Genomic DNA, 16,894 nt, shown 5'->3' on the forward strand with positions numbered 1-16,894 from the left:
TAGAGGGAGATGCTGCCAGTCTCATCGCCAATCTCAAAATATCAGCCGACTCGTTTGCTCCAGCATGGGATACTCTCACTGCCAGATACGAAAACAAGAGACTTCTCAAGACGGCTCACCTCAGCAAACTCAGATCTCTTCAGCGAATGGAACACCGCTCAGCCAAGGAGCTAAACCACATCCTGACCACAGTTTCTGAGTGCTTAAATGCACTAAAGGCACTTGGATGCTCCACTCAAACATGGGATGACCTCATTGTTCATGATGTGGTACAGCTTTTAGACTTTCGCACTAGAGAGGCTTGGGAGATCAATTTGGGCTCCAGCACAGAGTTCCCAACTTACGAACAACTGAAGACATTTCTGACTGGCTCAGCCAGAGCTTTGGAAAGCATGGAGAGCCATCTCCCTCCTGCTAAGCCACCTCCAGCAAAGAACGCCTCCTCATCAGTAGTAATTAAAAGAAGCTACTCTCAGACGGCTCAGCGCACTCCACCCGCACATGCTCATCTCGTCCACGCTGAACCTCAGGGAATTCGAAACCTGAACAACTTTTGCAGCGCTTGTCAAAAGGCTCATTACATCGCCTTTTGTCCGTCTTTCAGTCAACTCAGCTACAATGACAAGATGGACATTGTTCGCAAAGAAAGACTCTGCTTCAACTGCCTTGGCAGGCACAACGTGCGCAAGTGTGAAATTACAAAAGGCTGCAAAATTTGCGAAGAGCGCCACCACACCCTGCTCCATCAGGGACCTAGGACAACTCTACCAGCTACCACTGCGCCAGTAACTTCTCAAGCTCCTTCTCCAGACGACACTGAATCAACGGTCAGCTCCGATCAACCACAATGAAGGTTAAGCAGGACCTCTCGGAGCCCACGCAGTCTTCTCAAAAGGCAATGCAACGCGTCTACTCAAACAGAAGTCACATCTCTACCCACTGTCTCCAAGGCATCTCAAACAAGCAAGACAGAAAAGACTTCTCAAATAACTCAAAACCCGACTTCTCAATCCGTTCAACTACAGACTTCTCAGTCACGTAATGACTCGACTTCTCAAACAAGCAAACAACGGACTTCTCATTCATTATCAATAGTCCACTCACGAGTAGCAGTGCTACTAGCCACATGCAAGGTACTTGTCTTATCCTCAGGCAATACTCAACATCATGCACGTATCCTCATAGATCCAGGATCGGAATTGACACTAGTCTCGTTACCAATGGTTAAGAAATTCGGGCTCCTTAAAAAATCATCTACAATTCCAATACTTGGAGTTGGTAGTGCTTCACCCGGCACAACTCTAGGTCTGGCTACTCTTCAATTACAGTCCACGCATTCGCCATCTCAAGTACAACTAGATGCGCACATATTGCCAAAAATTACCACTCACATTCCCTCAGTAGTGGTGGCCAACCAAGACTGGACTCATATCAACAACCTGGAGCTAGCTGATCCAGACTTCCTAACTCCAGGTCCAGTAGACATTCTCATTGGCGCAGACAATCTCAGAAGCATACTCAAGTCACCTCGTTTAGTTATGAGAGGTTCATCGGAACCTATGGCGATACACACCGTGTTCGGCTGGGCTGTTCTCGGGCAAGCATCCACGGCATCTCAGTTGAGGCCATTGCGATCTCTTCATTTGACCAGCAATGAGGATCTCCAAGATACACTCACCAAATTTTGGGTACTCGAGGAAGCTCCAACTACATCAGAGACACACCTCAACTTGGCTGAGTCAGAGTGCGAACAACACTTCTCTGCTACTCATCATCGGGACGATTCTGGTCGTTATGTTGTACGACTACCTCTCAACTCCGATATCTCACGGTTGGGTAATTCCAAGTTAACAGCGCAACGATGCCTTCAACGTCTTCTCAAACGTCTCTCCTCTGATTCAACTCTCAAAGAGCGATATTTTAAGTTCCTTCAAGAATATGAAAGTCTCGGACACATGGTGGCTGTACCATTAGAAGCTCCAGAGCCCTCTCATACGTACTATCTCCCTCATCACGGAGTATTACGTGAGCAGAGCACCTCTACAAAGCTCAGAGTCGTTTTCAATGGATCCAGCAAGACGTCATCTCAAGTATCACTCAATGACATCATGCATACTGGTCCAAAGACTCAATCAGACATCTTTGACGTATTGCTTTACATCAGACAACACAAATACATCTTTATTACGGACATAGTAAAGATGTTCCGGCAAATAAAGGTTCATGAAGATGATTGGGACCTTCAACGCATTCTCTGGCTAGATCAAGACTTAACTATTCGAGCCTATCAACTAACGACCGTAACATATGGCACAAGGTCAGCCCCATATCTTGCTTGTCGAGTACTGAAGCAATTAGTAGCTGATGAAGGCGCTAATTATCCACTTGCAGTAGATACCATCCTCAAAGGTAGTTATGTTGATGACATCTCGGGTGGTGCAGAAACCCTAGAACAACTCAAGAACATTGCTACTCAATTAAATGACATGTGCCTCTCAGCTTGCTTACCACTTGATAAGTGGAAAAGCAATCATCCGCAATTCTCACCACCAAGTATCTCAACCCAACAAGAGCAGCCCATTCATACGTTCGAAGATCTCACGTCAAAGATACTAGGTATCACATGGCATCCTCATGAAGACATTTTCTCGTTCCAAGGAAACATCTCATTCAAGCCAGCAATTACCAAACGCGCCATTCTCTCAGAAGTGGCACAACTCTTTGATCCACTCGGACTCATTTCCCCAGTCATTATCAGAGCAAAAATCCTAATGCAACAACTCTGGCTGGAGAAGATTGGTTGGGACGACCCACTAACGCCTGAAATAATTCATCAATGGGATAAATTCAGAGAAGATCTCAACACTCTCTCGACAATCAAAATACCTCGGTGGTTACACTTGCACTCTCAAACCTATTCCATACAACTTCATGGGTTCTCAGATGCGTCTCAGTTAGCTATGGCAGCAGCAGTCTATATCAGAGTAACATATGCGGACAATTCGTCAGTTGTTACGCTAGTCTGCTCCAAAACAAAAGTGGCACCTCTCAAACGTCTCACCATTCCACGACTAGAGTTATCAGCAGCTGCTCTATTGGCAAACCTCACAAACCATACTCAGAAGACCCTCAATCTCAGTAATGTGCCAGTATTTCTATGGACTGACTCCTCAGTCACGCTCGCATGGGTAAAGAACAATCCAATGAGATGGAAGGAGTTTGTGGGCAATCGAGTATCAGCCATTCATGAGGCTGTCCCACATGCTCATTGGAGATTTACATCCGGTAAACTCAACCCAGCTGATTGTGCTTCTCGGGGCTTAAGCGCTTCTCAACTCATTGAACACACACTGTGGTGGACTGGACCACCATGGCTCTCGCTATCTCCGGAATTTTGGCCATCAACCGTAGCACCATCTCCAGAGCATGATTTGGAAGAAAGACCCGGCATCTCACTCTCAGCAACGTCACCTCCATTACTGTGGGATCTCATCGACCTACCTCAAGTCAAATCCTTCAATAAAAATCTTCCGAAACTACTCAGAATCACAGCAATCTGTCAGCGAGCCATCTCAAGATTCAAACAAGTTCCAAACTCCAGTTTAGCCATCTCACCAATTAACCCAGCTGACTTAGAGGTTGCAAAGCTGTTTTGGATACGGGAGACTCAATGTGCATACTTCTCCTCAGAAATCAAGGCTATTCAAGCTGGAAAAGGACTTCACAAGAATCATGTTCTGTCTCGACTAACTGCAATAGTTGACCATACTGGTATATTGCGAGTTGGAGGTCGTCTCCAGAACTCTCAACTGTCCGAGGACAGCAAACACCCGGCAATATTGCCCAGACACAGCAAGCTCTCAGATCTGATAATCGCAGATGCCCACTCAAGAACTCTTCATGGTGGTACTCAACTAACTCTCTCTCACGTTAGAAAGACTTGTTGGATCATCGGTGGCAGAGCCCCCATAAAGTCATTCATTCAACGATGCCTTGTGTGCGCCAGAATACGTGGAATTCGAGCTCAACAACTCATGGCTCCACTTCCGACCTCTCGAGTCACACCTTCTCTAGTGTTTGAGAACACTGGAGTAGATTATGCCGGTCCAATCACATTAAAAACCTTTCAAGGTCGAGGTGCAAAAACCTTTAAAGGCTGGATTGCAGTCTTTGTCTGTTTCACGACCTCCGCAATACACCTAGAAGCAGTTTCAGACTACTCAGCAGAAGGCTTTCTCAAAGCTTTTAGACGTTTCACCAGTCGTCGTGGCATCTGCAAGACTATTCGAAGTGATTGCGGCACGAATTTTAAAGGTGCTGACGCCATTCTCAAAGACCTATTTCGTCAATCATCAAAGGAATCTCAAGAACTTCAACGGATTCTTGCTAATGATGGAACTAAGTGGATATTCAATCCACCTGGAGCACCTCATATGGGTGGAAAGTGGGAAGCAGCAGTTAAATCAGTAAAGCACCATCTGCAACGAACTATCTCAGACACGCTTCTCACTTTCGAAGACTTCTCTACCTTCCTCGCTCAAGTAGAAGCGGTACTCAACTCACGACCTCTCAGTGCGCTTTCAGACGACCCAGAAGACATCTCAGCCTTAACGCCAGGACACTTCATTCGTGGAGAAGCTCTGACCACAATACCAGAACCATCTCTATGTTCTGTACCTGAACCAAGACTCTCTCATTTTCAACGCATTCAAGAACGATTTCAAAAATTTTGGGATAGATGGTCAACGGAATGTCTTCAAGCGCATCAATCGATTTCGAAATGGCAGAAAACTCAAGACAACATCAAAGTGGGCTCATTAGTTCTCCTCACCGACGAGCGATTGCCTCCATCAAAGTGGCCTCTCGCTCGAGTCATTCAACTTCACCTTGGGCAGGATGGATTGTGCAGAGTAGTAACTGTCAAAACTGCCACCTCGACTCTTACTCGACCAGTAGTCAAACTCGCTCCACTGCCAATCTCTCCACATCAAGACGACTCACAAGAAGAGGATTCTAATTCCTCACCTAGTTGCGGAATTGGGGGGGAGAATGTTCGGAAGTAACGCTGGAGCTAACAGCTGGAGCCTTCTTTGCCATTCCACTTTACAACTCGAATCGGACGTCCGCATCGCCGGATGCTTCTCCATGGTCCGCGCCTTCTCCCACCTCGCCAACCGACGTCTCATTGGTCAACTCTTAAGATTTCCCTTTCTCCTCGAATCCGAGACTTCTCATTGGAGCGCAGATACCGACGTCTCCCACTCCTCGGAGAACCTTCTAGAACCCAGCTCTCGGGTATAAAAGAAGGAACAATCAGAGCGGCAGCGCATTAATTCTTGAACAGTTTAACTGGCAAGAGTACCTCATCGAATAGCGAGCAAGGCTATTGCAATCGTAACTCAATAACTAATCAAGTGCGCTAGCTTGATTAGTCTACAGCTCTACTCTACAACTAAATCAGTTCTTTTTAGAACTTTTCACCGGTTGACTAGCACTTTTCAGCGCTAGCCAACCAAACCTCCGGGTTCGTAAGATAATTCTCATTGACGAGTTTCTCCAGCTAAGTTGACTAGCACTTCTCAGCGCTAGCCAACTCGACCTCCGGGTCAGTAAGAAAACTTATCACACTAGTTCTTCTCAGGACTTCTCAGCAATCTACGTAGAAACTCTAACCAACGGTCTTTTTAAAGACCAAATCGGCCTTTCTCAAGGCCACCACATCAATTCAACGTACGAATTCCTCTTCATTACAACCCAATTCACCGGCAGACTCCTCGTTTGAACAGCAGGTTTTTATCCCTCCAGAACTTTGCAGCTCACTCGGCCTCCTCCTGTGTGGATTTGGTTGAATAGGCGCGGCTGGGGTTGTAGGATAAAATCTTATGTGCTACTTTCGAATGAAACTCTGAAGATTGAAGTTATGATCTCTAGTCTTTTTATTAAGCTTTTCAATTACAATATTTTTTAATTGAACTTCACTTATACACTATACTTTTCACAAATTTTTAGAATACAATTTTATTGTATTATGCGTCTTTATTGGGCCCGAAGGCTATTATGCGCAGAACTGAATCGATTCGAGATTGGATTACAATTTATTTTTATGTTGTATCACTATTCAATCGAACCGAATTTTTAATAGTTGTTTGAGAATTTTTAATAAATAATTTGGATTCAGTTATTGACTTTTCAACGCAAAGGCGGATTCCTGCAATAACTGAATTTAATAGAATTTTAATTTAAAGATCTTACTGACTTTTCAACGCAAACGCGGATTCCTGCAATAGGGTTCTTATTAAAAAGATAAAATTTCTCTTATTGACTTTTCGACGCAAACGCGGATTCCTGCAATAAGATTCACGAAATTTTCGCGGTTTCGTTATTCGCGGTCCGTAGGGCTCAAGATCATGAGATCTGATAGTCAACTAAGGCCCTGAGCCATGGTGCTCAGGCTATTTAAAAACTTTGATTGATGTTTGATGGGAGTAATTAAATTGTTCTCATTCGTGGAAAATGACGACAAGTTTTTATTTATTCGTCAATCGTTATTGCAAAAATCGTCGCGCTACTTTTACACGCATAAGTGATGGTAAAACTGACGCTGCGTTTTCGCGTGCTTTTGTAAAGAGGAGTTTCATAAATTTATTTATGAAATAAAATAAATTTAATAAAAAAAATTTATTGGACATAACAGAGGAATTGGCCAATGGTCAGCTGCCAAGGCTCGGCTTGACAAAAATTAAACTATCGGGCCCAGCCTCGGCCGATCCTTGGGCCAATGGTCACTACCAAAGGCTCAGCTTAACTTAATGAAACCATTGGACCAAGCCTCGGCCTAGACTCGGGCTAGTGGTTAGCTGCCAAGACTTGGCTTAATGTAATCAAACCATTGGGCCAAGCCCCGGCCGAGGCTTAGGCCAATGGTCAGCTGCCGAAGCTTGGCAAGTGACAACAGGGCCAGGCTCGGCCCATAGTTAGCCTTGGCGATTCCTACCTTGGGTAACTTATGTGATATTTGGATATAAAGAACTCGTATTAAGTTTTGCTGATGAAGTCAAAATATAATTGACGAATCGTTCAAATAATTGATGATTTAATTCTTTTATTCAACCTCGTCCAAATTCCTGAGATTAAAAATGATTTATTTATATCAATTCATATTTACCATAAGATAGTAACTGTAAATAATTTGTCGTATTAAATTTTGACGTACAGCTGAAATTTTGAATTTTAATTATTTAAAGTTCATCTATCTTTGTAAATATTAATTTTAGAGATTTGATTAATGTTAAATTTTTGTAGAAAAATAAATTTCCCACAAAAAATGTTCGATACTATTTTTCTTGTAAGTCAACCGTTTACTAGTTAACATAAAAAAACCACCAATTTGATAGAAAATTAGACTTTCAAGGCTTCCACACGGGCTGTAGGAGAAAGTACTGCTGGGCACATACAGGCTTTTTCAAAGAACATACAATTTTCTTTAACTAAAACTTTGAAACAATAAGATTCGTTAATACGGGACTGAGTTTTATTCATTAAAATTAAACAAATCGAGAATTACATGCTTTTAGCATCGAAAAAATTAAACGACGTTGTTCCGGTTCTTAAAATTGATATTAAGAGCTCAAAATTAGACTGAATTTTTATCTGGGCGTTATCGGGTTAACCTAATTTCAAATAAGGTCCCCATCAGGGTATCCTGACGAGGATCCTGATATGGATGTAACGCTTGAGACTCATGAGGTCCTTATCGGGATTGCCTTATCAGGACCTTACCAGGATATCCTCATCACGTCCTTATCAGGTCCTTACCAGGATATCCTCATCAAATCCTTATCAGGATTACCTTATTAGTAATTATTTTTAAAAAAATATTAAATTGCAAAAAAAAAATAAGAGAATTTTAATTCGATCGAGAATGTTATCTATCGTATTGAGAGCATTAATTAGAGGAAGTAAACATATTTTTTATTGATGAAAAAATTCCGATGACTGCTAGGCTCAAACATGCGTCCTTTCGATTCAGAGTCCTCGATGCTATCCACTGCGCTGGCATACACATTATGACAGAGTGTTTAGCTTGCCAAGTCTGGTCGCACCTAAGTATTATGGTCGAATATTAGGGCGCCACTGGAAGATGGACTCGGCCTTCCAGAACCGGATGTTAATTGTATTTATTTTATATGCTCAGGGTCGTTCGTAAATTTTATATTTTGTGAGAGAGAAGAGGAATAGTGAACAGGCTGAAATAAATTTATTTAAACTTTACTTTTAATTTTAATAACCTTAAGCACCTTGCTTATTATTTATTTAACCTTTTTATAACAATTAATTACTTATGACAAACTAAATGCGTCCCCTGGACGTGTACTTATGACAAACTAATATTCTTATGACAAACTAATTTTTACTACGTCTCCCGGACGTTTTCCACACTCTCACACACACACACTCTCATTAAAAAACCGTCCACCGGACGTTAAACCTTGAACCTTAATAAACCTTGATTAAAAAACCGTCCACCGGACGTTAAACCTTATTCTCCTTAAATTCTACTTTAAAAAACCGTCCACAGGACGTTAACCCGCATATTCTTATTTCCTAGTGTCCACCGGACATATCCTAAACCTAACTTAATCTTTGTCCACCGGACTTACATCACAGACACAGTTTCTTTACTCTAACTTGACTCTATAACTAAGTGACTCTACTCATTAACTTTCTCACTCAATTTTTCAACACTTCATAATTTCCAATACTCAATATAAATTCTTTCTTTCTATGATTTACTGTTCTTTCCAATTAATTAATTTATTTTTTGTTTAATATAATTTATAAATTAATTAATCTTTTCCACTTATAATTTTCTCCTAATTAATTTTCTCTGATTAACATTTTTATAATTAATTTGCCACAATTCTTATACAATTATTAATTTCAATTCCTAATTTTTCCACTGACAATTTTCACAATAATTTATTTCACTTTTAAAATAATCCGTTTCACTTTTTACTCACAATTTAATATACTCAAACTCTAGTATCCTTTAATTAGTTTTTAGATATTTTATTCAACTTAAAATTAATTTAATAATCACGTTCTGACTAGAATTTGTTTTCGGGTTGACTAGAATTTTGACCGGTGAATTGACGTCACGCGGTTCCCGATTTTATTGGAGTTAATTAAGTAATTCGAGTAAATTAATGAATCTTAGAATTAATGCGGCCGACGGAATAAATTCCAGCCTGTATTAATCTTAAGATCAATTAATAAATTAATTTATAACGGCTGGAGAGCCTGGAATAAATTAATAAATTAATAGTTTTAATGACCGGATTATTTATGCGATAATTTTATTTTATTCTGGCTGTGGAGCCTTGAATAATTATTACAGAGTTTAGACCAGATATTAACGACAAATGACGCGACGGAACTTTCGAGAACACGAGATTGAACGGCTGGAGAGCCTGAACTATCCGTTTCTTTACGCGAGATCAACGGAAAGATATTAAATAATATATTATAATTAATTTGCCAGATTAACAAAATTAATCAGAAGCCTGAATTAATTATGATTTACCTCCAAATTTTATTTCAGCAGTCCTTGGAATTTTTAGGTGATGATTTGCTTCGGGCTGCTACCAATCTCTCTGGTGTTAGTTGAGTTTTCAGGTTTTCCGTTGTCCGGCTTTATTTGTCCTCGTAATTCCTTCTGTCACAATTTTATTATTTCGTTCGTAATATGATAGATAACCTTGTATTACAATGTGTTTGATCACTTTTGTCGTTCACTAACTCTTGTCTTCACTTAGGCGTCCATCGCCTTCGGTCGTCCGACTCACTCTCTGGATGTCCAACGAACTCTCACGATTTTTGGCATTTCACTCCCTTATAACTCTTCGATTTGGGTCTCTTTGATTTACCCCCGGAAAACTCATCCCTACTAAATTAGTCAAAGAGAGGGGCGGATGTTCGGGTCTCACTGATTAGCGACACCCGGTGACATGTCGAATCACTTAATTTATTAAACCGAATTATAATTAGGGCCCGTTATCGACCGTGGACAAATCCAATTTTAGATCTTAATAAATAGCCATTGGAATCTATTTTACCCTGTTACACTCCCCCCTGCCAGACTGTCACCCGGGTTCCGATGATCGAGAGGCCTGAACATCCTAAAGATAGGAAACGGCTGTGAACCCATTATCAAATATTCTTCTGTTTTTAGTCTGTTGTTCTTATGTTATGTTTTTCCAGGAGCGTAATTATTTCCCAATGATATCCCAATTGTCATTTACTTGCTTGACTACCAACAAACTGGTGAATTCTCTAGTTGATATCAGTATCTTGTAATGCTGTTGTTTGAATAAGTGTTGAGGCCTGAAGATCTGAGAATTGACCTGATGAAAATTTCCGCCAAAAGTTCGTCCAATTGTTTATTCAGCCCTTCATTTTTCACTAGACTTTGATGATACAGTTTTTCTTCTTGTCAACCCTTTGTTCTGAAGATCTCCAAACTTCTTTATTTTAATTTAGGTTAAAACTTGAAATCCAGTTCTTGTTCAGAAGTCACCGTAGCACCGGTAAAATTATTTTTCTCACTGGAAAATAATTTGAAAAGATGATTTTTGCTGTTTTCCTCAAATGCCAAGTTCTTATTTGGAACAAACGCTTCTGTTGATGATGTTGCTGGTATAGATGTTGAAGTCTGGACTGAGTAGTGGACCTGAGGCTCTGAGAATTGGTCGGGAGGACCTAATCCTGCAGAGGACGGTCTGGACGGTTAAAGATGGGGGCCTGAGGATTTAAGAATTGGCCTGAACGGCCAAATTTCGGAGTCCTCGACCAAACTTGATCACTTTCTCTATCAACTGTTTCGAATCCTGGATCTTCTAGTAACCGAACTGTTTTAGTGATCACTCCATGAGTGTTAACTGACTGGTCTTCTTAGATCCCATAATTTATTTTATGAATGTCTTCGGTGTCAATCGACATTTCCAACGTTGATGTTAATTGCGATGATGATGATGGTGATGATGAGGGGCCTGAGTTAGAGTGAGGCGGTCTGGACGGGACCTGTCTCGACTCCAAACGGCCGGATAACGAATCTTCTGAACTGATATTATTTGACCCCTTTGATATCCTTTGGACCACCTGAACCGACGGGGAATTCGGGACAGGTGTCACTAGTTTTTTCGATTTTCCTCAGTTTTCGATGTTATATCTTGTTGACCGGTATCCCAATCATCTCGAGACGTACTTGCTCTCGAATTACCATCTACCAGAGTTATTAAATTACACTTTTGTCTTGTGTGTCCAATTACAAAACATACATTGCATACATCTCGTCGCGGATTCTCACAGACTTCAAATGTATGTCCTGGAACTCCACAATTGAAACAGAGCCGGTTAGTTCTTGGTGACGATGATGAAAATCGATTAAAAGTCGATGAATATCTTGGAGCTCGATTTGCACGTGACCAGTAATAATTTGGTTGCCTTTGTGGAGATGGTGGCGAGTAATTGTTGTTATTAGGTTTTGTTTGCACTCCGTATTTGTTGTTATACGTTGATGACTCCATTATGTTGCAATTTATTAACCTCATCTTGTCCTCTTCAATGCTGAGCTTCTTAGGTGTAGACTGTATTAAGCTAAATCGTGGTTTACCTTCAAAATTTGATGATTTAGGCGGTGAAGCTGGTTGTTGAGATTCCCCAATGCACTGAGTCGCTTCATGTAAAGCATTAAACAGATGCTCGTAGTTAAATACCGGTCTTGCAAACACCAGCAGTCTCAATTCATCTGTAAGATGATTTCTGATGCACGCAACTTGTTCCTCAACAGGAGGTGGAATCTGCATGCTTTGGTATTTTTGTTGTAACTTTAGTACGAATTCTGTTGGACTTTCACCAGGTTTCATTCGGAGCTTACTAATCTCCATTATAATTTGATGGTCTGTTGCGGAGCTTCCACAAGCTTTGATGAATTCCGACTTGAAATGCGAAAAATCTGTCCAACTCTTGTAGTTCGCATCGTACCATCTTGCTGCAGTACCATGTAAGATGTAACTCATGGCTTTAAGTATCTCGGCTTGTGTCCAGTCCTCTCTCCGTGCTCTGGATTCTACTGCAAACAAGAACTCGCTGACAGACATTCCTTCTTGTGGATAAAATAAGTTACCCATTTTAAGACTTTGCATAATTCCTTTCCACCTTCTGTCATCTGTGTATAGGCCTGATAGACTTGGTTGTAAATTTTGGGTCGGAGCGGTCGACCTTGGCCTTGTGTTAGGAGGGGCCTGAGGTGGAGGACCTGCCCACGACCTAAAATTGTCTTGAGGACCAGTTGATTGTCGCTGTTGTGTTGCTTGAAGCTGTTGTAATTGGCTAGAAAGAAAATTAATTCTTTCTGCCAGTGGGATATCTTGACTTGGACCAGCTCTTTCTTGGTGAATTTCCGGTTGAGGTCTTGATGCAGCTGGGTGATCTCTCCCCCCTGCCAAACCTTGACCCATCGGGGCAAAGGTTGAACCGGCAAGTTGAAACTCAGCTGCTTGCCAATTTACAGGTGAACTTTCACGAAACGAGTTTTCACGGTGATTTGCCCGGTCCAATAATTCTCTCTGTGTCTCCATCATATCCCCCAGCATACGTGTCAGCATATTTATTGATCGCGAATTTTCTTCGTTGATGGCTCTCTGTTCCATTGACATTTGACGAGCTTGTTGTGATGCCAAATCCATTCTATTCAAAATAACTCTGAATTCCTGTGGGATGTCTCCTCCAGCGGCTTCATCTCCATCTTCAAACCGATCATCAACTATATCAACTGGCATTGTGTCCTGTCTATCTAGTGGATAACGACTTTGAGATTGAGGTGGATTAATTATCCTGTTAATTGTTGCCGTTGTTACTGTTGTTACTGTTGATGTTGTTGATGTAGCTGTAGAAACCGTTGGTATTCGAGGTAAACCGGGATTATTCATTTGTTGTTGTTGACGACCACGACCATTTGATAATCTACGAGATTCTTCATTGACAAGTCCTTGTTGTAGATAATTATCCATTTTGTATGTGTATATGTATGTAATTATTTCAGGTGACAAAGTTTTCTTTTGGTTGGGGATTAATTTTAAGTTGTAAAATTTCTAAATATATTTTGTAAACTATTGTTTTATATTGTAAACGGATTATTTTATTTTGTAAATTAAATTTGTTATTGTAAATGTTTTAATCTATTTATGATGAGCAATTTGATGACTCATCAATGACTCATTAAATAATCTGATGATTAAAATTTAATTAAAATTCAATTAAACAATTAATTTGATTGTTAAAGTTTTATTTCAATGTAATTTTACTATTATCTATTGTGGCTAATTCTGACGCTAAATTTTATTGTATTTTTCGACAGTTTTATTTTACTTAATCTCTTGAATTCTTTTATTAGCTGGAAATCAGTATGAGTAATTTTATATGATTTTAATCCCCAATAATATTTTAATATTTATCAGTAAATATATTTTTGATACTTTTATTTATCTATTTGTTTGTCTTAATAATTTCTTTTCCAAATATTTCTTTTATATTTACCTATCTTTTTTCTTTATAGATTTTATCCTACACTATTTTATTTTATTTTAAAATTTTTCAAATAAAATTTCAATTAAAAATTTTACCCACACAATTTATTTTAAAATAATTTTTTCGAAATTAAAATTTTACCCACACAATTTTATTCCAGCAAATTCAAAATCTTCAGCCCTCTCACAAAATTTTACGGGGGGTTTACTTTTTAAGTTGGGCGCCAAATATGACAGAGTGTTTAGCTTGCCAAGTCTGGTCGCACCTAAGTATTATGGTCGAATATTAGGGCGCCACTGGAAGATGGACTCGGCCTTCCAGAACCGGATGTTAATTGTATTTATTTTATATGCTCAGGGTCGTTCGTAAATTTTATATTTTGTGAGAGAGAAGAGGAATAGTGAACAGGCTGAAATAAATTTATTTAAACTTTACTTTTAATTTTAATAACCTTAAGCACCTTGCTTATTATTTATTTAACCTTTTTATAACAATTAATTACTTATGACAAACTAAATGCGTCCCCTGGACGTGTACTTATGACAAACTAATATTCTTATGACAAACTAATTTTTACTACGTCTCCCGGACGTTTTCCACACTCTCACACACACACACTCTCATTAAAAAACCGTCCACCGGACGTTAAACCTTGAACCTTAATAAACCTTGATTAAAAAACCGTCCACCGGACGTTAAACCTTATTCTCCTTAAATTCTACTTTAAAAAACCGTCCACAGGACGTTAACCCGCATATTCTTATTTCCTAGTGTCCACCGGACATATCCTAAACCTAACTTAATCTTTGTCCACCGGACTTACATCACAGACACAGTTTCTTTACTCTAACTTGACTCTATAACTAAGTGACTCTACTCATTAACTTTCTCACTCAATTTTTCAACACTTCATAATTTCCAATACTCAATATAAATTCTTTCTTTCTATGATTTACTGTTCTTTCCAATTAATTAATTTATTTTTTGTTTAATATAATTTATAAATTAATTAATCTTTTCCACTTATAATTTTCTCCTAATTAATTTTCTCTGATTAACATTTTTATAATTAATTTGCCACAATTCTTATACAATTATTAATTTCAATTCCTAATTTTTCCACTGACAATTTTCACAATAATTTATTTCACTTTTAAAATAATCCGTTTCACTTTTTACTCACAATTTAATATACTCAAACTCTAGTATCCTTTAATTAGTTTTTAGATATTTTATTCAACTTAAAATTAATTTAATAATCACGTTCTGACTAGAATTTGTTTTCGGGTTGACTAGAATTTTGACCGGTGAATTGACGTCACGCGGTTCCCGATTTTATTGGAGTTAATTAAGTAATTCGAGTAAATTAATGAATCTTAGAATTAATGCGGCCGACGGAATAAATTCCAGCCTGTATTAATCTTAAGATCAATTAATAAATTAATTTATAACGGCTGGAGAGCCTGGAATAAATTAATAAATTAATAGTTTTAATGACCGGATTATTTATGCGATAATTTTATTTTATTCTGGCTGTGGAGCCTTGAATAATTATTACAGAGTTTAGACCAGATATTAACGACAAATGACGCGACGGAACTTTCGAGAACACGAGATTGAACGGCTGGAGAGCCTGAACTATCCGTTTCTTTACGCGAGATCAACGGAAAGATATTAAATAATATATTATAATTAATTTGCCAGATTAACAAAATTAATCAGAAGCCTGAATTAATTATGATTTACCTCCAAATTTTATTTCAGCAGTCCTTGGAATTTTTAGGTGATGATTTGCTTCGGGCTGCTACCAATCTCTCTGGTGTTAGTTGAGTTTTCAGGTTTTCCGTTGTCCGGCTTTATTTGTCCTCGTAATTCCTTCTGTCACAATTTTATTATTTCGTTCGTAATATGATAGATAACCTTGTATTACAATGTGTTTGATCACTTTTGTCGTTCACTAACTCTTGTCTTCACTTAGGCGTCCATCGCCTTCGGTCGTCCGACTCACTCTCTGGATGTCCAACGAACTCTCACGATTTTTGGCATTTCACTCCCTTATAACTCTTCGATTTGGGTCTCTTTGATTTACCCCCGGAAAACTCATCCCTACTAAATTAGTCAAAGAGAGGGGCGGATGTTCGGGTCTCACTGATTAGCGACACCCGGTGACATGTCGAATCACTTAATTTATTAAACCGAATTATAATTAGGGCCCGTTATCGACCGTGGACAAATCCAATTTTAGATCTTAATAAATAGCCATTGGAATCTATTTTACCCTGTTACAACATGTGATTTTGAAAGTGTAAATATAATATTCATTATGATGTCAAAGAATAACTGATGAAGAAGTAAAAAATCTGTGCTGCAATGATTGACATGATTTTTATATAATATTCTTTTGTACTTTGTTTAATTTTTAGCCGGTAAATGGAATATTTAAAGGGATGAGATAACTTATTTTTGAATAAGGATATCCTGACGAGGTCCTGATCAGGAACTCGCCAGGTTGGCCCGATGGCAAATAACTTTTTTTTGAATAGCGATATCCAGATGAGGCCCTGATCAGGAACTTGTCAGGTTGACCCAATGGCAAATAACTTTTTTTTGAATAGGGATATCCTGATGAGACCCTGATCAGGAGCTTGTCAGGTTTGCCCTAATAAGGCAAACCTTATATTAACCTGATAAGGTCCTTAATTATGGTACTGCAGGCAAATCAGGAAGAAATTCTAGCCGGGATAGAACAAGATTTTTAATGGAGAACGAAAAAAAAAATGTCCGTTTCAAACAGAGCATCCTAGTAATTATACATTATTGTATTAAAACTAGTGTGATTTTTCAAAATTACTGTAGAAATTTATATAATTTCATAACATTTTAATACACGTTTGTATCGTCCCGGGAAAAAAAATCGGTCTGTCAGTTGACCCTGCGGGCCAGCCCCAAAACTTCCCGCTGTTTTTGAGCTCAAGAACCTCGAAAACATTATTGTAAATACATTTTCGAGCTCGAAAATACGTTTGTATGCTGTTGTTTTCGAAAAAAAAACGTTTTTCACCATTTTTCCTCCAACGATATCACTCAAACTAATAAACCGATTGAGGTGGCAATCGATGCGTTTTATCAATTTCTAAAGATGATCAAATTTTGAATTCGATTTATCGAGTCGTTTTTAAAATATTTCAGAAAAAATAATAAAATTTTTTTTTTTTAATTCTTTCGACAACGGTTTCTCTTGAACGAATGAACCGATTATGATGGTTGACGTGGCATTCAACGCGGCTTGTCAATATCTTGAATCTTT

At 39.0% G+C, this 16,894-nt stretch overlaps 1 protein-coding gene across 1 annotated transcript; it reads left to right on the forward strand.

Moving 5' to 3' along the window:
* Window positions 1–1,220: 1,220 nt before the first annotated feature.
* LOC130670399 (uncharacterized) lies at window positions 1,221–5,063 on the forward strand. Its single transcript, XM_057473802.1, has one exon. It carries the CDS (start codon window positions 1,221–1,223, stop codon window positions 5,061–5,063), a length of 3,843 nt encoding a protein of 1,280 aa, XP_057329785.1.
* Window positions 5,064–16,894: the final 11,831 nt, after the last annotated feature.

This window comes from Microplitis mediator, chromosome 6, assembly GCF_029852145.1.
Source record: "Microplitis mediator isolate UGA2020A chromosome 6, iyMicMedi2.1, whole genome shotgun sequence".
NCBI lineage: Eukaryota > Metazoa > Arthropoda > Insecta > Hymenoptera > Braconidae > Microplitis > Microplitis mediator.